Below are 22,191 nucleotides of genomic sequence, written 5' to 3'. Positions count from 1 at the left end.
CAAGAGAACATTAGGTGCAAGCCTCAACCAAACACGACGGCTAAGAACCGTGCAAAAGTAACCACATATATATAATCGAAAGCGACTGTCAACAAACAAAACCAATAATCCAGCAAAATCCACTATCCTTGCCATCGGCTACCTGCCAGGTTGTATGTCCTGATTAGATTGCACTTCCGACCTCTCTTAGAGACGCCCACAATGAACCGAGATGCTGCATAATGACAGTCAGAACGGCCAACATCCAGGATAGCAATACTCCCGGAAGTCCAAAGAGGCACTCCAACGAGCTCGTATAATAAGAGAAGGCAGTTGATATCCACCGCGGTTGCATCGTCATGTATATCAACATATGCTCCCTCGTCTGGCCGTTGGCAATATACCACAGTTCTCTTTCCTGGCCTACCTCTAACCACCAACCAAGAGTAAACAGGAAGAAAACATGGTTGAGGACAAAATAAACGGCCTCATGCCTGGGTAGGTTAGGGAATATCAGCGCTTTGCCGTCGTTATCCACGTTCCTACGCCTGACGAGACGGCGATAAGAGTAGGAGAGAAGTTGATATACAAACTCGACGACACGAACCCAAGCCTCGGCTTGGTTGGCTATGAACTGCCCTACCAGTAATAGCAAGGCCGCAAACTCCACTTTCAACCATTGGAAGATACCAGAGTCCTTCGTTAATGATTGCGAAGGGGGATGTGACGACTCATTATCGGTAGTAACCCCTTTAGTAGGATCTGGATCTGGATCATCGCCGCCATCACTGTTCCCTGGTGCTGGCGTGTTTGCCTCTCGAGATGCTTCAGGTATGTCTGAGGATTCACCGGTGCCGTTGCTCGACATGTCTCTGACAGGGCTGTTTCCTTTCTCATCTTCAGAAACAACCTCCTTCTCAACATCACTGTCCTTCTTTGGAGTATTCTCCTCCTGAGGACTACTCCACTTCCTGGGTGAGTCTCCGCCTCTCGGGCTGGCTTTCGAGGTCCTGTAATATTGCGTTCCGGCGGACGAAGGAGGACTCAGGTAAAGACCTCTACCCGGGGACTCTCTGATTTGCTTGATGACTGGCTTCCAATCAATTAGTTCCGGGGAGTTTCCAGGTGTCGACCTAGCCGCTGACTTGATGCATGGAAAAACAGGACGCTTCGGTTCACTACATGCGTTCACCTCTAGATTATCACCACCCTCGTCGTTATTGTTAAGGGTGCTATCGCCAGATCCACTGCAAGGCGCAGTTGACAAACATTGAGAGCTTTCCATGCTTGCAGAGGTTTCTGAGCATCCATACATAGAGTCAAAGGCTTTCGCTACCTGTGCTGCGTCTAGGGGAGGATTGACTTCGAACAAATGGTACAAGATCTGTTTTAAGAACCCGATGGTCAACTCGAATTCATGATATTGACCCTTCGTTGCTGGTACGCAGATATCAATTAGCTTGTTCACAGAACTCTCATTGTGTTGCGTTTTGTAGCCGTTGAAACGCATTTCCAGGTCTTTGCATCTTGACATTGCAGAATTGATGCGGCTTATGTTATACATGAGGCCTTCCCAAAGCCGCAGTCCCATTTCGGGTGAAAGCATGGTGCCATGAGGCCCAGATTGGTCGAGTTGTTCCAGTGAGTGAGTTTCCTCTTGATGATGAGGATTCTGATGCTCAGCACCACCGGTCTTTGTTTCAAGCTTGTCGTTGGGTTCATCGTTCTCCTTGGTTTGAACCACAGCTTCTCTCAAGGGATTGTCCTCATTCTGCTTCTGTTGCTCTTTTCCCCCTTCGGCCATTTCTTCGCCTTCGGTATCCCCGCCATCTGAGTCTTTAGCGTCAGGCAGAGAGACTATGTTACTGTAATCCTCATTGAGTTGTTGTCCAAGAAGAAGTGCATCGTCTATGAGAAGTATATCGTCTATGTGAGGGTGCACGTAACCGTGAGCAGCGCCAAGCTCCTGCTCTAAAGAAGGTTTCGCGTATATCTTCTTAGGAACGCCGTCAGGCTCGTCGCGTTGCAACTGGGAGGCATTGCACACTTGCGATAGAGAGCTTGCTGTGTGCCGCTTTTGGAGCCGACACGCTGTGGGCAGCCAATGGGGCGTGATGGAAGTGCGGTGAGCCACTCCTGTCGGACTACCATAGTTTTGCGTTCGTTTGAGCGATGAGATCTTCCTAGAAAGAGCTGGGTAATCGGCTATGTGTTTCAAAGACCTTTCCTTGCGCATAGCCTTCTTGCTCCGAGGAAGACGAGTGGATCTTGGCTGCGCAAGGGCATGTCTACGACGTTCGAGCCTTTGAGTAGCTTTGGCAAGCTCGAAAGCCTTCCCAGCACTACCAGGGTGGTTTAACGCGAACGCGACATGTTTTTGTTGTGTCTCTTCTGGCACTTGCTCAGGGCTTGATGCAGCGGTAGGGGACTTGCTCTGCTCCATCACGAGCAACCGCTGGCTTGTAAGACGCCTTTCGCGATCATTTCGTGACTTCTGACTTTGATAATGATTATCGATATTTCGCACCAGATCTTTGATCTGGCGCTTGGACTCATCGTCCTGACTCCGTTGTGTGTCATAGACCGTCTTGAGCAGGTCATCAAGCGAACTATGGGCCTTCTTGTTCAAGTCTTGCAGGACCTCCAATGCCTTCTTTGGAAAATTGGGAGACTCTCTGTGACATCTTTGTTCGTAAAAATGATCTAGATTTGATGCGAGCGAATCCTTCTTGAACTCCCATTTCTCAGCTTTTTCGTTCATTCGAACCTCAAGGTCCTTTGCAAATTCGTTGAAGGGGTCAATAACCGACATCTTTTCTGCCTGGGTATTGAACAAAGGTGGATTTGAATATATATGTGTGAAAAAGTTGCCGCACGATTCCTCTGTGAACAGGACAAGAGCAACTGATTTTGCCCAACGACAAAGTGAAAAGAATTATTGGAACAGTCGCCTGGAACTTGATCAGAAGACACGAGGAGTGAGTGGGTGTGAGTTATGAAGCGGTTAAACAGACGACTTTCAGCTGCGCGGATGCCTTTGTCTATTCAGATTCTTTGAATCGGGTGCTTCTCTTTGACATTATCTCCAATGTGCCAGAAATAAAACGAGGCGCACCCCTTTTGCCATGCACAGGCAGTCTTGCACAAAGGCTCATCGCCGCCAATCGACCCTTTTTCATCACTACGCCGACAACAGAGGTCAGGGAAGAGTAGGAACAAAGAAAAGAGGTTGTTTGCTCAGGGCCTGTGCACAACACCATGTTGGCCATCTCCGAATCACCGCCTGATAGGTATCTCACATGCAAACAAGGGTATCTCGTGTGTTTCAAGACAATGAATCATAGATTTTAAAGACTCGACATGTTTGTTCATGCTTCCCCTTTCCCGCTCAGCTATACCAACCCCGCGCACCAGGTCCCGAAGTCGTCACGTCCTTTCTGTGCGCAATCATGGGCTCCTTGAGGCCGAAAGTGTCTATGATGTCCTGCCAGGTCTCCATGTCCATGGAAAGAATGGCTTGGTGTTTCGCCGCCCCGTGGCGTGTCGGTTCCTCTTCCTCTGCCTCAACATCTCTGTCTATGATTTCTGAAGATTAAGTTAGTAAATTTTAGACGTCCCGACCATGATTAACTGACCAAGCGCTGGTAAATCGAATTCGTCAAAATCGATCTTCACTCTGCCGTCTCTTACAAGAAAGCTGACGTAAAACATGTTCTCGATGGTTTGACCGAATGATTTGGGATTCACAACAAACCGCATCAAATCAATACCACCGGTACTCCGGAGACCATGCTGATGCATGATTCTGTTCTGTTCCTCGTCGTCCATATTTTCATCAATCAGGTCCGCCACAGTTTCTTGAATGTTCGCCTGAAGAGTTTGTAATTGATGGAGAATCTTACCGCAAATTGCGGTGAGGTCGTTCTCCTTCTTGGCCAGATCCTCGACATTGAGCACTTCGGGGCGCGTCTCAGTCAGATTGTTAGGTCTGAACGGGGCACTTCGCTTTGTGATCTTGCGAGCCTTCTTCTCGACTGACAGAGGTCCAAGGAGGAACCCGGGGAGGGCGGGACGCCGGATGTAAGGTAAGCCGGCAAAACGGCCAAGATGAGGCCAGTTCATCATATCGCCCTCATCCCCGATGTCGTCCTCACCATCTTCATCCCCTCTTGTGGTCCTTCTTCTTTGACGTTGGGTGCTCGAGAGTTCCGGTGCATCATCGTCCATAATTCCTCGACCTTGTCTCATATATGTGATGCATTTTGAAACGAACTCATCAACGTCGATGCCTTGAGAAAGGCTGCCTTGTGTGAGTCTCAAAGTCTTCCTGTAAGATAAATCGGTAGTGCTAACAAGTAACCGTGAGTCAATTGTCGCTTCTGTTGTCTGTCGCACTTTCTTCGATAGTTCATCGGCCCGGAGAATGGCCTCGTGAAGCCCCCGCGAGTCTCCTTGTAGGTATTCTTCAGTGTTCTCTGTCACATCGCGAAGTAAATCTCTGAAGCCCTGCTGAACTCTGCGGCGCTCCTCCAGTGGCTGGTCAGGATCGTAGACATCGTCATCGTCGTCGTCGTCGTCGCTGCCCGCTGTAGGTTCAACAGTTCGTCTTCGATGGCTCGCAGGTTCCCCGTTTCTTGTATCCGCTCGCTTCCTCTTGGCTCCAGATGCGGAGCGACTTGACTCCCGTTCTCTGACGGCCAAATCTCGATGCGCTGGTGTCACTCGTGAGGACGACGACGGTGATAGCGAATGCGACGGGGAATCATGTGTTCGTGTAGGCATTCGTGCGATAGGGCGAGTCGTACAAACGTGGGCATCAAATTAGAGTCCAATTTTATTATGCTCTTGAATCCGTTGAGGACTTGTAACAGGCAATATTAGTATATCTTAGCGCTTTGTTGAAGTTAAAAAGATTAAGTTGTGGTACAAATCGCGTCCTTGGTAATGGAAAACGCGACGTGAGGTGGGTACGTACTTCTTTCCATTAAACGTACAAGACCCACCTGCCCTGAGAAAGTGTGCGGGGCAGGCAGGGACGGGAAGGAAAGAGCAACTCAGTGCTCCACACTTATTTAACATTAGATCTGACAACTTTAGTTGGGTGGAAATCACAGGGGCTGGGCTGCCTGAGCCTCATCAATTAAGGGACTAGGTATGGTAATAAGTACATGGTGTTCCCACGTCGTGGTTTATATAAACATGTCACTTATACAAACAAAAGAGTGTGGATCGTCCCAGTGATAGTTCTCTAAGATCTCTAATAATATGATCGCCTTATGGAAACGCTTTTACGCTATGATCGTCCCTGAGATACCTCCCTGCATGAAATAACCCCCCCTTGCCGTAAGTATGTACAGTTCGAATGGAAACCTCTTGATTACTTCCGCCACTCTGGTCGCAGTTTACCACGTAAAGCTTTCTTCTACAAAGTCCACCACGGTTGAGCCCTGCACTGCTCGGGCAGCACCTCGAACATCATCAGCAAGAGCACCAGGGCCACACACTGTGACACACATGGCACCCATCTGCTCTTGCACCTCTCGGGCCAGGATAAGGGGAACATTTGGCCGTCCTGGGAACATGCGCACCGTGGCGCTAGCACTGACAATATCGCGTGGGTTCTGAGGACGGGTGACGAAAATCTGGATGCGGAGTATGTCTTTCCGGTTAGGAATACGAAGAATCGTATCCATGTATGGCCGCACCCACTCGAGAGATTCGTATTCGCGGATGATCCAGACAAGTGTGATGCGTCGAGCAGCAGTAGTGCCCTGGTTATATCCTTCGAGGAGATGGCGGATGTAGGAGATTTGGTGGGTAATTCCAGTCGAGCCTGCAAAAAGGACTGCATGGCCATATGAGTCGAGGCTGTTATGTCCAGCGTAGGGACCTTCCATCGCAGCCTTGATACGGAGACCTCGCGGGCATCTGGAGGCACGGTCGAAGAGCTTCTTAGTGAAGCCTGTCTGGGCTCCAATCAGGAAAGAGACTGTAGTGGTCATGGTTGACTTGTCGACTGCGTGGAGAGGCTCCTTTTCCGCAATTGGCAAGCTGTTATCGCGAACATGATTGACCCAGCAGATAGAGAAAGGATGGCTCTCCCAAGCACTAAGGCCCCAAAAGCGCAGGTACGCGTGGGTGCCAGGCTCAATATCGACATATCGCGGTAAGTGGAGGGTGACTCGAGTGACGTTGCCGGGCATAGCCTCGCACACCGCATCAGTCCACCCCTTGGAAGACCAGTTGACAAAAACAATCCGGAGCATACGAGCGAGGCGGTCGGCGAACCAGATAGCCATGATGGCCATGATCCAGGGAAGTTGAGGAAGGCCACCTTTAAGTGCAGACGAAGCACAGTGAACCCAGGTAGCGACGAAGGCAACGAAGGCTAGGACAATGTGAACGTTGAGGAAAGTCTCATAAAAGGCATGGCGCAAAGGCGAAACGGAAAGCAGAAGGAGGAGGGTCATAGCAACCGTGCCAACGGCTCCCGAGCCTTCAAAAAGCCCATGGGAAAGTTTATGGCCAACACCATCCCAGCCCAAGTCGTCCACGGCAACAATGAGCCAGGCAATAGTGTGAATAATGGACTCAAGGACCACAATACGACCCATCCATCGATGTAGAAGATTGTAGGTATCGAAGCTGATCTTGAGCAGGCCAATGAGAATGTTGTTGCGCCCAGCGAAAATGATCAAGGGCACCATGTTGACGAGGGCCAAGGTTCCTGAGCGACCTCGTAATTCGGCACAAAAAGCAAGCTTGTTCTCATTGTGCCAGTTGAGGACGAACATATAGGCAAAGTTGCTGCCCAGGTAGATGAAGAGGATGATGAAATGAAGTCGCGAAGGAAGGGTTCCCATGCTAATAGCAGAGGACAGCTTGAACTCTCGGTTGTGACGCTTGTTCCACAGAGGAGCGTAGATGAGGTTCTTCTTGACGTTTGGCATCCAGCTCCATTGAGATATCCTCCAGTACGTTTGTTTGGAGCCGGACACGTTCATGGCCGACACCTGGCGGAGTCTCATCCAAAGGATCTCAATTATCCTGATGGACAGAACGACAAGGGCCATGATGCCCAAGGTCCACCACAAAGCATCTTTAAAAAGTAAATTCATAGGTTGGTTTACACCATCGAGATTTGAGTGATAGTTTGGAGTTGCCTCAGCATCTGCAGGAGCCGCTTCGGCACGAGATCTGAGGGTCGATGTTGGTATGTATGAGCTGATATCGGCGATCCTGCGCCGTGTGAAATCCATCTTGTTAAGTAGTTGCTCTCTGGGAGCAAGTGTAGTAAAAAATGAGAGTCGGCTTCTTTTTATCCGGGGTCTTTAGACGAATGATGAGGGAGAAGTCGCAGGTCGCTGTGAATGAATGATGGACAATATAATTGTGCGACGAACAATAGGCTCCGAATAAGAGTCAAGAGGTCAGTGGTGGTTTTAAAGAAAGTAAGTGTATGCTGTTCCTCCTTGTGTTCGCTCTTTGGTGTCAGAACATGATGGTAAACAAAGGATTGACTTGGCGCTTGTGTCGATAAATCGTGATCGGCGAGCGAGATGCTCAGTGGTGACTTGGGAGATTTGGTGCCGGTTAAGGTGTGTTCAACACACAATGTAGCGCAGCACAAAGGCCAAGAGCGAAGGGACAGCGAAGAACAATAAACAATCCGCACAGAACAAGGCTGACTTGGGTATTGATCACTGTCACTACAAGACAGTTCTCAATGACGTAGGTCCAAGTCGTCTTCACCTCGTCCACAAGGTGATGATAATGTTCTCAGTTGCAGTTGGAAAGAAAGCAGGCCAGGCTGATGATCTCCAACTTTGGGCGGATTTGGATCTGCGGTAAAGAACGGGTCGATGTCAATTGCCGCGAGTAAGTGAAGCTCAATTTCAGGTAAGCTTAGGCAAGGGCGAATTGAGACACAGGCCTATCGATAAAGGCAGGCGTTTAAGACGATCGACGTTGACGTTTGGGCGCTTGCGCGAGTGCGGTGAGAATAGAATGATAGTGAGTGAAGTAATTGAGGCGTTTTGTCGCAACACACAAGACAATAGGTAAATGAATGATCGACCGGACGAAACAATGACAATCGTAGCCAAGCGGGAAACGGTTGTTTTTCAATGTTTCAACCTGTTCTGAGACCCGAAACCCCAAGCAGAGACAAACACGAGGGCGTGAACTGGTGAACAGTGGTCGACAGTGACGAAAGCAGTATTGTCAGGCGGATTGACTTAGAGAGTGGCCAGCCTCAGCGAAGAATGTTTCAATAGTCCCGAGGACGAAAGAAGAAAAAGATAAAAATAAAACAGGGAAAAAACCACCGTAAACGGCAGGAAGCAAAGACCAAGAGGAATGAAGAGGCAATACACAGAGCCCAGTGGAGCGGACGTTGTGATAATATGTATTGTAAACGGCCACTTCACTTGTCAGCCCAGATACAGTGGGCAATCAGCATTCTACTTGGCCGAAAAGGTCATGTACTACTTGTCTTGGCGCTGAAAGAATTTACTCGTACAGCAGGGCATGGCATGGCAGAGGATCCCCTCCCTGTTCGTCTCTATCACAAGGAGCCCCTTACAGACAAGACCAGACTTCTAGGCTCGGCACCGCAGAGTCTGGATGGATGGATATAACTGGGACCCCCTGCGGGGCGTGCTGTTTCCAGCTATGAGCCGTATAGCCGAGAATTCAATTCATATCGATCTGGTTGGACCGCGCATTACACTACGTCTTCCGATGTCTTACAATACAAGAGCTACAAGATTCATGGCACAACGAACCACGAGCGTTTAAACGCATCTTACACGAGTACCTAGGAACTTTAGCACCCGACTTTAAAAAGCCTCCATCAGCTGCAGCACGGCAGGGGCACTCCCAGCAACAGCGTGGCTTCGCAAGATATGGCCAATTGGGTGAGAGATGTCGCTAGCAGATCTCAGAATTAGGCCTCCGGCGGAAAAGGAACATTATTTAGTGGCTGCTTGTTGGCAGATCCTGGTAACCCAATGCTTCTGAAACCAGCCACTTGCTGGCCCTTGCTCAGGGGACCACCCAGGCCCCCTTTTGGAATGGCGAATGGGATACTCCAAGTTTTCTGCTCAACTCTTCAGGGGTGGACTGGCTGTCAACGGCCAGACCTGCTGCAAGAATGTGGGCATTTGAGCGCTTCGTAGCCACTCAATGCCCCGCAGCATTGCCGCCAACGACTCATTCTCTCAGAGGCATCCGGTTAGGAACGCTCACTCTCGTATCACGAGCTCAAGTTCAGCACCGCCGCGACACGTTTCCAGACGATTCAATGTTTCCTGTTTGATGTTTGGATAAACGCATCGGTTTCTAGTTTCTCGTCTCATTGTTCCTCTGACGCAATCCTGCTCAGAGTGGATGAAAATGGGCTGACTGAAACATCCTACGGCTTACACGGCAAACCCTGAGGGGCATCTATCATGCCATGAACCACGACCATGATGGCAGCTCCCATGCTTCACCAAGACTTTTCAACTCGAGGCTTCATCTGCTCGCTTAGCACGACAGATTGCCAACGCTGACCAAAAGCCTCAAGAGACAAGGTCTTCAATGATACTCCCTGCAAACATCATTGCCAAGGGTCAGACGCGGCCCGCAATCTTATATTTTCTCGTCCTGTGGTTGATGGAATTCTGTTTCGACGTCAGTTTGATACTGCGGCCCAGTTAGCCTGTCCGCCGTCTAGCATGATAACGGAAAAATGACCGCTGAATATCCAGGCCCACGAGGCTCTTGATCCTTTGGCGCACATTGTCTATTAAGTCAACTGTCTTGGCGTCAGAGATAAAATTATCTAGTGCCTCAATGTTCGCTTCCGATGCCTTGGTAAGCTACATCCGATGTATACAGCCCCGCGAGCGGGCGCTATCTCGATTCTAGAAAAGGAAATCCCAAGGCCCCTTGAGGAGATTGTCCTGAACCTGATGCTTGCGTTAATCCTTGGATCTCATCGGCCATTCAAGCCACGACGCTGCAGCAAGAGTCCCGTAAGCTGGGTCGCTGTGACATTCCCATTCTTTGCAGCGGCGGGTATTGGCTTCTGTGAATCGCTATGATCTTGGAACAGGCCATCTTACCCCGGCATCAGATCGCAATAAGCGCGGGCTTGGCCGGTGTTATGAGTTTGTCACTGTTTATGGAAGATAGATTGCCGATAGTGGCATGTTTGTTGAATCATCATCGCAAGTAGCACAGACATCGTCCTGTGTCAAGCCGGCTCGGTCAATGTCATGCATTAATTACATTACAAGTGGCATGTGGTGTAATAGTTTCGGTGACCAAATCTCGGACACCGGTGAGGCGCCACACAAAAGCGCCACATGAGGCGTCGCTTGACTGAATGAATTGGCAACCTCAGGCAGCCACGGATCGCCGCTCCGTGACGCACCCGAACAACGCCGGAAATTTCCAGGAAGGCTATCACGAGCCGGGCATTGAACATCGGTTGTACAGCCATTGCGGTCGACACAATGGGTTCCAGCGAGTCGAAACCAATCTCCTCACATGTGTGGAAGGCGTAAGTTAATCCAAATATGCAGGGCATGCTACCATGTTCCAATTAGCGACTGACAGCTTGCCAATAAACAGCTCAGCGCCTAACGGACTGTCACAAGATCTTGTCGATTCACTACAATCCAGCAATGAGGTACTTCAATCCGCATCACCTTACTAGTATAGCTACCGCGAGCCTCAACCGAAGCTAATGCACATTCTCTCCATTGTTAATAGACCGATGCCTCTCGTTCCAAGATAGTTGAGCTCCAGATCCAGGCCCGCGTGGCCGAGGAGCTCAAGAAGCTACAGCAGAAAGAAGCCGAAGCTCTCAAAATAGCACACGAGAAACTTGCCAGCGCCGATTTCAAGGATGACAACAGCACAAGCCAGTACACCGTTAGCAAGGAGATTGAAGACATGCGTCAGAAGCTCGAGTCACGCAAGCAAGTGCGTCCTCTACCCGAGAGCGTTGAGGGTGCGCGCAATGAAGTCATCCGATGTCTGCGGGAGCACGACCGACGGCCGCTAGACTGTTGGCAGGAGGTGGAAAACTTCAAGGCCGAAGTTAAGAAACTTGAGAAGAGCTGGGTCGAGAAGGTCGTCTCGTAGAGAGAGAGACAGGAAAACTGATAATGGAAACGGGGAATGATTCTATAGAGATATAGAGATGATGGGCTCTGGTATGCCCAGACAGGTACGCACGTGTACATTACGGCATTGGTAGCGGGAAAAACTAGGTTGAGGAATTAAGGTGTACAACTTATATCTCAAAGAGCAGTCCTGCGTCTTCTTCCTGTCCTGTTTTTGCGAGGTCAGTTTCCTCTTTACTTATTTCTGCCTCTTGCTTGGCTTTCAGCTCGGCTTTCTTTCGCAGGCCCTCAGCACGCTTCCTTTCCCTTCTCGCTGCGGCGTCCTCCCATTCTTGTCCTTCAGGATTTCGACGCGGTGCTGGAGCAGAGACGGCATGTCTGAAGGCATTCTGGAAGCGTTCGATGCGCTTCTTATTCTCGACAAAGCGCTCGTTGGCAATCTGGACAAGTGTCTGGAGATACTCGGGTGAGACTATGCGTTGTCGATGACCGTCAACTTGCTGCCCGATGAGAGACTCAAAGGCAAGTCCCATTGTCCGTATAGCCACCATGGGAGTTGCGGCATCCTTGGCATTGGGGATGATGTTGAGGGCACCCGACTCGCGAAACCCTGCTTGTAGGCCACATCGCAGAAGTAGTTGAGCATGCTCAGGTGATGCTGTGAGGACGTGGAGGATCTACGTGACGTCTCAGTATGAATGTTCTTGTATTCTATAATGGCCTTCCGCTATATTCGGTATAGCACAATTTCTTACCATTGCCTCGAACTTGAAGTGAATAAGTCTTCTCTCTTTCACTTCTCCAGTTCTCTCCTGTGCCTCTGTAGATTCCTGGAGTCCAAATAAACTGCTCCAGTCTGTACGTCCATCACCCTTGTCAGGTACTGGATCATGGGAAACGAACAACCACGCTCCCCCAGCGCCTTTTCCACCAACACCTGCTACCCGTTCATCTTCTCCTTCAGTCTCGGCAACTCTTCTCCCTTCAAGGAAAACACTGACACGGCCTGCGCAGCTGCTGGTAGTGACAAATCCGGATTGTTGGTTGATTTCATCAATAAGATCCCTGATCCCCTCATCTACAGAGCCTTTCGGCGAAGCATCTGTGTATTCTGTATCTGGAATCGCAAGCTGTTCGAGAATATTCTTCTTTCTTTCAATAAAGGCGGGCGGAGAAGAAGCGAAGTCCTGCATCTTGACTGAGAGGCAAGACTTTTTATTTGTTAGTAGTGGCGCGAGGCTGAAAAAGGTCACAATGGACAGTTGTAGGTAACACTAAAGGGTAGGTGGAAGGTCAGATAAGACAATATCAGAACCTGGCAGTGGGGATGTGATGTTTTGTTAGCTTGAAAACTCATGTCTTAACGCGGGGTAGTTTATCTTATTGTGGCTCCAATCTCGTGATCCTGATTACCGTTGACATTTGACCTCATTTCTCATAACTGATATCACGGATCTCACTATCAAAGGCACATTTGAGAAGTTTGATTGATTCTTTCATTTGTTGTTCTATCTGCAGCCTGCGACAGGCCTATCTGCTCAGTCGTGTGCTTACTATTCCTCCATCGCACCAGGCTTCCTGTATTTTTCCTAACGCCGTTGAATGATTTCCGAAATATCAAAAGCACCTTTTGGCTCAGTTACAATGACTGCTGAGCCAGTTTATTTCCTTAAACGCCTCGCATAATGCCTCAATCATTAAGTCATCAAAGATAAGTGGTTGTCTGGGTGCGAGTGCACTCATACGGTGGGCAGAGCCACTTTCTCGAGAGCAGCAGCAAGCTTCTCCTCTTGCTGCTTGCGCTCCATCATGGCAACGAACTCGGCGTATCGAGACTTCTTGTTGTGAATACCACACTCAGTCTTGTCTTGGCCCTTCCATCGGCCAGCTCGCTCATCTTCACCCTCCTTGACGGGGGCGGTGGAGTGCCAGTCACCGATGGACTTGTAGCCTTGATCGAGGAGAGCGTTGTAGGGAACATTGTTCTCCTTGATGTAGTTGTTGACTTGCTTGAAAGACCAAGTGGCCAGGGGGTTGATCTTGACAACGCCACGCTCATCGTCAACTTCGATGATGGGGATGGAACCACGGGCTGCGCCCTGGGATCGTCGACGACCGTTGAGGACGGCAGCAACCTTGAGCTCATCATAAGCTCGCTGAAGAGGCTCAACCTTGGCAATCCAGTCATACATCTCACTGGCGGTGTTCCACATCTCCTTTCCGTACATGTCCTCGAACTCTTCGGTAGTGTTGACGCCATCGGGCTTGAAGATGTGGACAGGGACATTGGGGTATCGCTCCTTAACTCGATCGACAAGGTCGTATGTCTCCTTGAAGTGGTACAAGGTATCCAGGAAGATGAGGTCGACAGTGGGAGAGTTGGGGTGCTCCCTCTGGATCTTGGAGAGCATGTCCATGGTTGCGAGACCGGTCAGGCCGAAGGCAGTCGATTGGTACAGGTTAGGGAACATGACCTTGCAGAATCGGAGGATGTCCATGGGGTGCATATCCTCGAGCATGTTGTTGAGGTGGTTGATGTGGGCCTTGGTGAGAGAGACCTGAGGGAGAGTGGTTGATGACGATGGTGACGAGTATTCTGAGTTTTGTCCAGAAACATAGCCTGACTCGCACTCAAGCTTGATGTCGGTGAGTGACACCTGCGAGGATGTTTGGGAGATGAAGGCAGGCATGTTGAAAACGCGGGGATATGTCTCGAGAATGAGTTGTTACTTGGATTTGTTGAAAGCTGGGATAGGTGAGGAGTGTATCCCAGTTATATCTAATAGGAAGCCAAAGGCAAGGTAAAGTGAGGAGGCTCTAGTCGAGTTGATGACGCAGATACTGTGCTGATTTGATTATAGAGCAAGATTTCAAAGCACTGGAGAGACGAGATGATGAACACGACAATGAACGAGGAAGGTCAAATTCTTAAGTTAAGTTAAGAGAGAGGGAGAGGGAGAGACGTGCTGAGTTGTATGGGGTTTACAAGCTATGTCCGGGCGACCGCCCGCTGTGCCCCCGACCAAGGGCGTCCTTAGTAATGTGCAAGGACATCGTCCGAACCCGAGACTATTCTGCCTGTGACGAGCTCAGGACGTGGAAAAAGATGGGGAGCTGGAATTGCGCAATCGCCGCCATGAGGATTAACGACTATGAGTTGCAACTGAGACTGATCACGACATCGACGCTATACCTTTCGCGATGGGGGCGCCACGCTCAGGACAAAGTCTGATTGGTCTATGGATCAAAGCCCTGAAATGGCGCCCAGCAGATGGGACTTGTTTTGCCTCACCTCATCCCGGACAACGACAGAATTTCGATACAGCCGCCGAGCCGGAGGTCCATTAGGTTGGTATCTCTTATTCGGTGGAACTATAGGTAGCGGCAACCCCGGAGTTTGAGTATATCATCATCATACGAGCAGAAGATTCTATAAGCATCGCTTAGAAATAAGCACCGACAATATCGTTCTGATCTTGATCTGGCTCATCTCGCAACCAGAGTCAAATCCTGTGTTATCTAGATCCGGGGATGTATTGGATTGGCGAGATCAAATGGAGTCAATGACTAGGGCCATTGCATGATAATGAGGGCAGGTTCCCCGCGATCATGTCATTTTGGCTTGGGTTGCGAAATTCTACATATCCCCGGAGGAAGTGAATATGCTTTCCCTTTACGATGATAGTGTGTCACTTGCTGTATGTATCTCTGTCGCAAGAATGAGCCATTGTGTTGTCACATCCTGAGATCGATGATATCAAAGTTGATGGGTTTGAGTTATGCTTCATACGGGCCTATCAGCTCGATGCTTCTTTTCTAACCCGCATAAAAGCACAACGACGAAGTAAATTCCAGTTATAAAATTATGTTGGCGTCTTACATGTTCCCAAAAAGACGTGCTTCAAAGGCGCCATCAATTACCGGGCAGCCGGTGCGGCAGTCGGTCTTTGTTAACATGAGGTCGGAACATCGGTACCGAGGAACCGTGCGACTGCCGTTGTCCCTGGCTCCAGTTTAATCAATTTTTTCTCCTCTTCGGGACTATTCGCAGGAAGGATTAAGGTTAGGCCGTAATCCGATAATTGAGTGCTCACTAAGGGTTTAACGATGAATGAATTGCTAAACATGCTGACTTATCAAGCTAACGTGGAGATCGCTGGCCCTAATCTCAAGCTACGTCATAATCCCAGCTCGCTACTTGCGTCATTGCTTTATCAATGTGACCGTACTCTATATTTTTGTTGATTTTTGCTCTTGCTTTAGCCAAGGCTTTGCCATCTTACTGTCGCTTTCACCAGTTAACACACAGTTGCTATCAGCACATACCCATATAGAGTCACCCCAATGAGCTAACTTAACGGCCAAAGTCGGTGCTCCAACAACACAAACAGTGGGCTACGATTGCTACTTTCAGAGCTTTACCACAGACAATTCATCAGAGTTACATCCTTCTTAAATCACACCCACGTGATTTTCCAGGTTCATTGAAGGTCTTCATCAAAATGACAAAACCCGTGAGGCTGCGGGCTTATTTGCACCAATCATACCCTAGACCAAGCCTGACAGGAGCCACAGAAGCCGTAAGGTCAAAGTCGCACGAGCCATTGGCGGGGCTAAACACGGAGAGAAGTGGCCTGGCGAAAGACAACGCTCACTACCTTCTCACCTTTGAAGATTGATTCAACGCAAGCTTTTAGGGTCCGTTGCTCGTTTGTACCGTAGGCGCTTGCGCGTCATCACTTATCCTATCTACATTGATTTAAACATTTCTTAGTTCCTTTTTGGGCTCTAAACCTCGTATCTCAGCTCTTCCCTGACGCTATTGATTATCAGAACCAGTCAGAGCCAGTCAGTCAGACGTTAACAAATCTCACCCCGCGCACGCAAGTACACACAAACAGGCAGTCGACACAATGGCAGACCAGACGAGTCCCACCAAACAGAATGTCACACGGCCGCAGCTGGGTTCCATGAGGAGCAGCTCATACCTTAGTGATCACCAGGAGTACCGCCCTCCTCGACCCGACTCAGCTCGACAGGATCAGCTGTTCCACGGCATTGACACGGTTATAGAGGACACCAGCAACTCACCCGTTCCTCAGACAAGGCCTATTTTGCCCTTCAATGGCATCCCGTCTGAAGAAAACCCCCCTACTGTCGTTGACAGTGGACTGAGCCATTCGTACTCTCATCCCAATTGTGCTCCTAGAGCGGGTGAGAAGTCGGATCGTCTCATCGCGACCCTTTTCTATAAGCCAAGGGGTGAGGACCAGGGCTCCAGATCTCCTGTCAAGACCACTTTTGCAGACAGCAACGAGTCTCTGCCCGCCAACTTGGCCCCTACAACCGATCCCAATGAGTATCCTCTGGAGCCGCCAACTCAAGAGTCAGAGCAGCTGGACCACATCTATGGCTCCTATATCTCACCTCTATGCATCACCTCATTCCTCCACCTCATGTCTTCATTCCCTCTTCCTCAAGATGCCGATGAGCCTCACTCATCTCATCGATGTTTGGACAACCAGGAGCAACCGCGCATTGTTGAGCTCACACTCTCCCCTACACCATCTCCTGAATATCTGAGTCTGGATGACCTGAGAAAGCACGAGATGATCTACCGATTTGAGCAGGAGTGGAACGTCGACGTGGTCCTCCAGCGAGATACTGTGTGGAGACGCCACCCTCGACTTGTGGTTTTTGACATGGACAGCACTCTCATCACTCAAGAGGTGATTGACCTTTTGGCTGATCATGTCAAGGATCCCCCAGATCTGGCTGCACGAGTTGCCGAGATCACACACCGTGCGATGATGGGCGAGCTGGAATTCGAGGCTTCCTTCCGCGAACGAGTCGCTCTTCTGAAGGGTCTCTCCGCTAACCTGTTCGAGGGCCTTCGACCAGTATTGAATGTCACCAAGGGCGTACTAGAGTTGATCAAGGCCTTCAAGCGACTGGGTATCAAGACAGCTGTTCTCTCTGGCGGTTTCCAGCCTTTGACAGGATGGCTAGCTGGACAACTGGGCATTGACTATGCCCACGCGAACCATGTCGTTATTCAGGACGGCAAGTTCACAGGTGAGGTTGAGGGGGTCATTGTCGGCAAGGAGCGGAAGAGGGATCTTCTCGTTGACATTGCTGCCAAGGAGGGCATTGATCTGTCTCAGGTCATTGCTGTTGGTGACGGCGCCAACGACCTGCTCATGCTGGACAAGGCAGGTCTGGGAGTTGCATGGAACGCAAAGCCTCGTGTTCAGATGGAGGCTAATGCTCGCCTGAACGGAGAGAGCCTTTTGGATCTTTTGTACCTTCTCGGATTCACTTCTGAAGAAATTGATGCGTTGGTTGCTTAGTTGTTGGCGTCAAGTTCAGAGAAAGTTGTCACAAGACTGGTGAAGATAGCAGTTTAGGATATTACAAGGAACGCCGGGTGTTGTAGTAGTGAGTGATGAGATACCAAGAAGCAACGAGAAACAAGAGTTATTTTGTGACGTATGTGGAATCATACCACGTCACTGATGTGATTGGCAGCTCATGTGAACATATCCCGACCAGCCTTTCGCCCGGTCAATTCCCGTGGACCAGAGATCAGGCATAGACACAGTGAGGCCGAAGGTAACACAAATTATAGTTAAAAAGACACAAAGCTAAGAAAAATCGCGGCGCGTCGTATGTGAACTATGGGTGGCTGCTTAAGTCAAGCCCACACTGTCCTTCTTTCTTTCTACACAGGGCGCGAGAGACCTGATTAATCCAATTCATAGTCCCCCCCCATTCCCTACAACACATGCTTGCTCATGTAGCCAGCTCCAACTTGATTCCAAACTCGTGATTTAAGGGTATCCGTCCTTGCCCCACTTGTTGTACTTTTCGTGAAGCTCGGCGGGAAGGGTAACGTTGGGAACGACGACAACGTTGAGAGCGCTGGGAGCATCCTTGGGAGCTGCGTTGGGGTCACCACCGGGGTGGTACTGGTACTTGCCAGAGCTGCCGCTCTCCCAGGGGTGAGTAGCAATGGTGACGGGAGACTCGGAGGTAGCGCCAGTGGGAGATCGGCCTGAAGTTGACGATGTCAGCAATTGCTTCAACTTTGACATATCAGTTGATTTCCGTACCAAGGTAGTAGCCGGCACCGCCAAGAGCAGCAACCATAACACCACCGAGAATCTACAAATCATCCATCTACGTTAGCAATCGTAATTCGTGGTTCATTTCCGTCGCTCATTGTTTTGGCCGGGCATAGTTCCAAGGGTGGGCCGAGGCATTATGACGCACCAGAATCTCGGGGTTGCGACGAGACTCCTTCTTGAGCTCAGCCTTCTGGTGCTCCTGGAAGCGCCGGGCGGTGGTGGAGAGGAATCGGCGGGAGATGCGAGAGGCCATTTTGACGACGGGCTTTTGCGTGTTGTTGAAGAATGGGTTTCTACGTCGGGGCTTTCTTAGGTGGTTGAAGCTTTGAAGTTCTCGTATGATTTCGGAGACAGTCGCTACGATGAATGCGTGCACTATCATTGGCCAATGCCGGGGGAGCCAAGAAGGTCACGTGCAGCATCAACGATTTACAAGGAATGACGTCTTGAATCGAGTCGAGAGCTTTCTAGTGATGATGCCTGGGTAACCAGGCCACAAGCTGGGCCTTCTCTACCATTCTTGTCCCTGGCTAAAGCATGAAGATTCGTTCATTGTGATGCAGCGACGATCATATCAACCTCTTAAGGCCAAGACTAGTAAATTTAGTTGACATCGGTCAAGTTTAAGTGAATGCAACCATTAACTGAGTTAACGTAACCGAAGTTATTCTGGGACTGGCTGTCAAACGTCAACGAAACGGGTTGCTGCAGAAAGTTTCCACAATCTGTTAAAAGTGACGTCTTTTTGTGCATGAGAAAGATATAGAGCATTTTGATTACAACGTATGCGTTCAGCCATAGCAATTTCTACCTTCCGTGATCAGTTATCGTATGGAGTTCTCAACCTCTGACAGCCCTTTCAACAGCGCCGCTAGCAGGGGCTTCAGTGACCTGAGGTTAGCCCCTGGCCCCTTACTAGGGGCCCGAGGGCAGCGCGAACGTCCAATTACCTAAGGATTCAGGCCCAAGGTAGGTTTCTGAGGCTGGACTGGGCTGGGCTTGGAAAAAGAAACCAGTCCTGAGCCGGAACAAGGACAGGACAGGAAAAAGGAACAAGCATACACCTCCTCCTCATCTTGTCACCATCCATCACCTTTCTTTTCGTTACTGGCCGCCCTTTACGTTCTCTTTTACTTACTGGTTTACTCTCCAATTGTGCGCTCCCTACCTACTTAACTATCTTATTCACTTCTCGCGACCACTTTCTCCTAATTCCTTTTTCCACGATCCAAACCCGTATACTCTCACCCCTGTCCCATCCCTTCCCTTCCTTTGGCTCCTTTGTACAGTACTGCGTAACGCGAACAGCCTGCCGACCGTGCCGATTTCACTTTTGGATATAATTCGACACTACCTATTCACTGGTCAGGACGAATTTAATGAGACTCTGAATGAGAGGCTGAGCTTGGACCATTCGCGCAACCGTTCCCTTAATTTCGATCAAGACTTGCTGCAAAGTCGTCTGCAGGTAGACGACTGCAAACGACACCATTACTCAACATCGCCATCGCTATGGCCGCGAAATCCGATGACGAAGGCTTCTCAACGCCACATAATTCCCGTTCCGAAGCGGCCCGGCCGCCGAGCATAATTTCTTCTCGAATGACGGACATCGCGAGTGAGGACGGGGACGGGCCAGAGTTGCAAAAGAACAGAATGAGCATTCCTCGAAGTGCAGACATGGGTTCCCGGCCTGATACTGCACGAACGGGAGCATCTTCCAGGGGTCCATGGCAGGGTCAGTCTTTGCGTAACAAGACATATCTTTCTGGTGTACAAGCAAAGAGAGGGAGTGTCGAGAGTTCGACTGCTGGTTCAACAAGTCAAGCGCCAAGTTTATCAAGCAGAAGCCATGTTCCATCGTTACAGTCGCATGCCTTCTTCCGACCCATGAGCTCGCAGAAATTACAGGCGCAAAGAGGAGGGTCGCATCGCCCATCTACCATGAGTCAAATGTCGCCAGCGTCTCCCACCTCGCCAACATCTCCAACATCTCCGACATCATATAGATTCGATGAGCACGGTGAGGCTAGCGGTAGTCAAACACGGCAAAGTATAATATCGAACCCGATTGCGCAATTACAGCGCCAAACGAGCAACGACGAAAACATGCGATCTCCACCATCCCGAGGTACGGAAATGACGGAGCAAGAAACTTTGGACAGAATAACAGCGAATACGAGCCCAAGCCATGGCCATTATCCTGCAGGAAGTTTGACGGATAGTGTCCGTCCTCTTCAACAAGGCAAGACTTCCGACACAGGTCACTTTCAGCATAACATCATTGTGGATAAAAGTTATAAGGACCTACACAACCTGCCCAGCCCGATTAAATCTCCACGGTCGTTCCGATCAAGCTTTCTCATGCCTGGTCGAAGTAACGAAGGCCAGCAAAGTCAGAATCGCAGTACCGAAGGAGCTGAGAAACTCTCTTCATCCGCATCTTCACCACAGTTCAGACCTGTAGACTCTCATACTGAACGTCATCCCCGTGTCCCTCACAAACCAAGTCAGAAATCCGATCTCGGACGTGTTCATCAGTATTTTGATGGAAATACAGTATTCTGTCTTGGTGGTCGCTGGCAAAACACAAGAGGGAGACCCGTTAACATTGCGACCGGTATCTTTGTCATCATTCCTTGCGCCCTGTTCTTCGGCTTTGAAGCACCTTGGTTATGGAAGCATGTATCGCCTGCGATACCTATTGTTTTTGCATACCTTGCGTATATATGTTTCTCTTCCTTCATCCACGCCTCTGTTACGGACCCTGGGGTAAGTCATATATCTTGTCTAAATCATGGTGAGTGTTGGCTAATGCTTGTCAGATTCTTCCGCGAAATCTTCACCAGTTCCCCCCTGTCGACGACAACGACGACCCTCTCCAACTTAGCCCACCCACAACAGATTGGGCATTGATAAAATCTGCTGAATCAACAACAGCCGCAATGGAAGTTCCGGTTAAGCACTGTAGAACGTGCAATATCTGGCGGCCACCCCGTGCCCACCACTGTCGCTTATGCGATAACTGTATTGAGACCCATGACCATCACTGCGTGTGGCTCAACAACTGTGTCGGAAAACGCAACTACCGATATTTCTTTACCTTTGTTACGTCCGCGACTATTCTCGCGGCCTATCTGATCGCCACTTCTCTGACACAGATTCTTCTTTACAAGAATCGTGAGGGTGTCTCATTCGGACAAGCTATCGATCACTTCCGAGTTCCTTTTGCGTTGGTTTTCCTTGGGTTTATCTCCTTCCTTTATCCTGCTGCTTTGATGGGATATCACATCTTCCTCATGGCACGAGGCGAAACGACCAGAGAGTACATGAACTCGCACAAGTTTGCCAAGAAAGAGCGTTTCCGGGCATTCTCTCAAGCCAACATGTTCAAAAACTTTATTGTCGTTCTATGCCGCCCCCGACAACCCACATATTATCAGTTTAAAGCGCATTATCATGAAGGCGACCAACGCCTCGGTATTCGAAGAGACAAGCGGCCGAGATCGAGCTCTCAGGGACTGGAAATGCACGACGTCGTCCCTGGAAGTTCTGGTTTCCAAGGTCCAGTGGCTCTTAGAAGTGAACACGATCATTAGTCGACGCATTGAAGTGGGATTTTACCTTTGCATTGTAGTTGTAATTTTCTTCTTCTCTCTCTTTTTTTTTTTTTTTTTTTTTTTTTTCAAGGTGGCGCAGCTTCTGGGAAGTATTCATCATGTGAGGCGGTCAGGATGATATGATGCCTGTTTCTTTCTTCTTTTATTATACCCTACCTACCTTATGTTAACTAGTCGACCATATTTCATGTATTCATTCCCCTTTTACTTTTAGCACAGACTCTGGAAAAGTCGGTAACTTATGGTATAGCCACCGACATGCGGGCGTAAATGGTCATTGACTGGGAAGACGAACCTTGGCTCTGATGCACATCTGAGACTTATTTAGATACCACAGTCATTAGAAGC

The 22,191-nt window shown here is 49.5% G+C and overlaps 6 protein-coding genes across 6 annotated transcripts; 3 read left to right on the top strand and 3 right to left on the bottom strand.

Moving 5' to 3' along the window:
* Nucleotides 1-122: 122 nt before the first annotated feature.
* BKA55DRAFT_590454 (uncharacterized protein) lies at nt 123-7,238 on the bottom strand (the record flags this gene model as incomplete). Its single annotated transcript, XM_046195093.1, has 8 exons — nt 123-214; nt 260-290; nt 464-2,800; nt 3,058-3,160; nt 3,378-3,555; nt 3,615-4,700; nt 4,983-5,101; nt 5,386-7,238. 8 exons carry the CDS (start codon nt 7,236-7,238, stop codon nt 123-125), a joined length of 5,799 nt encoding a protein of 1,932 aa, XP_046053796.1.
* A 3,243-nt stretch (nt 7,239-10,481) lies between these two features.
* On the top strand, nt 10,482-11,115 carry BKA55DRAFT_685539 (uncharacterized protein; the record flags this gene model as incomplete). The annotated part of the gene is made up of 3 exons (XM_046198809.1): nt 10,482-10,528; nt 10,600-10,657; nt 10,741-11,115. The coding sequence occupies 3 exons, from the start codon at nt 10,482-10,484 to the stop codon at nt 11,113-11,115; spliced, it is 480 nt and encodes a 159-aa protein (XP_046053795.1).
* Nucleotides 11,116-11,358: 243 nt separating this feature from the next.
* Nucleotides 11,359-13,786, bottom strand: BKA55DRAFT_635748 (methyltransferase TYW3-domain-containing protein; the record flags this gene model as incomplete). The annotated part of the gene is made up of 4 exons (XM_046197014.1): nt 11,359-11,402; nt 11,449-11,773; nt 11,852-12,283; nt 12,842-13,786. The coding sequence occupies 4 exons, from the start codon at nt 13,784-13,786 to the stop codon at nt 11,359-11,361; spliced, it is 1,746 nt and encodes a 581-aa protein (XP_046053794.1).
* Nucleotides 13,787-16,009: 2,223 nt separating this feature from the next.
* Nucleotides 16,010-17,446, top strand: BKA55DRAFT_590452 (HAD-like domain-containing protein; the record flags this gene model as incomplete). Its single annotated transcript, XM_046195092.1, has 1 exon — nt 16,010-17,446. One exon carries the CDS (start codon nt 16,010-16,012, stop codon nt 17,444-17,446), a length of 1,437 nt encoding a protein of 478 aa, XP_046053793.1.
* Nucleotides 17,447-17,926: 480 nt separating this feature from the next.
* BKA55DRAFT_535008 (uncharacterized protein) lies at nt 17,927-18,476 on the bottom strand (the record flags this gene model as incomplete). Its single annotated transcript, XM_046189658.1, has 3 exons — nt 17,927-18,150; nt 18,209-18,260; nt 18,369-18,476. The coding sequence occupies 3 exons, from the start codon at nt 18,474-18,476 to the stop codon at nt 17,927-17,929; spliced, it is 384 nt and encodes a 127-aa protein (XP_046053792.1).
* A 1,259-nt stretch (nt 18,477-19,735) lies between these two features.
* Nucleotides 19,736-21,822, top strand: BKA55DRAFT_685535 (DHHC palmitoyltransferase-domain-containing protein; the record flags this gene model as incomplete). Its single annotated transcript, XM_046198808.1, has 2 exons — nt 19,736-20,995; nt 21,049-21,822. 2 exons carry the CDS (start codon nt 19,736-19,738, stop codon nt 21,820-21,822), a joined length of 2,034 nt encoding a protein of 677 aa, XP_046053791.1.
* Between the last annotated feature and the right edge of the window lie 369 nt (nt 21,823-22,191).

This window comes from Fusarium redolens (genome assembly GCF_020744475.1).
Source record: "Fusarium redolens strain MPI-CAGE-AT-0023 chromosome Unknown BKA55scaffold_3, whole genome shotgun sequence".
NCBI classification, from domain to species: domain Eukaryota; kingdom Fungi; phylum Ascomycota; class Sordariomycetes; order Hypocreales; family Nectriaceae; genus Fusarium; species Fusarium redolens.
The sequence above is the reverse complement of the archived record's forward strand: the minus strand, read 5'-3'. Positions and strand labels throughout refer to the sequence as shown.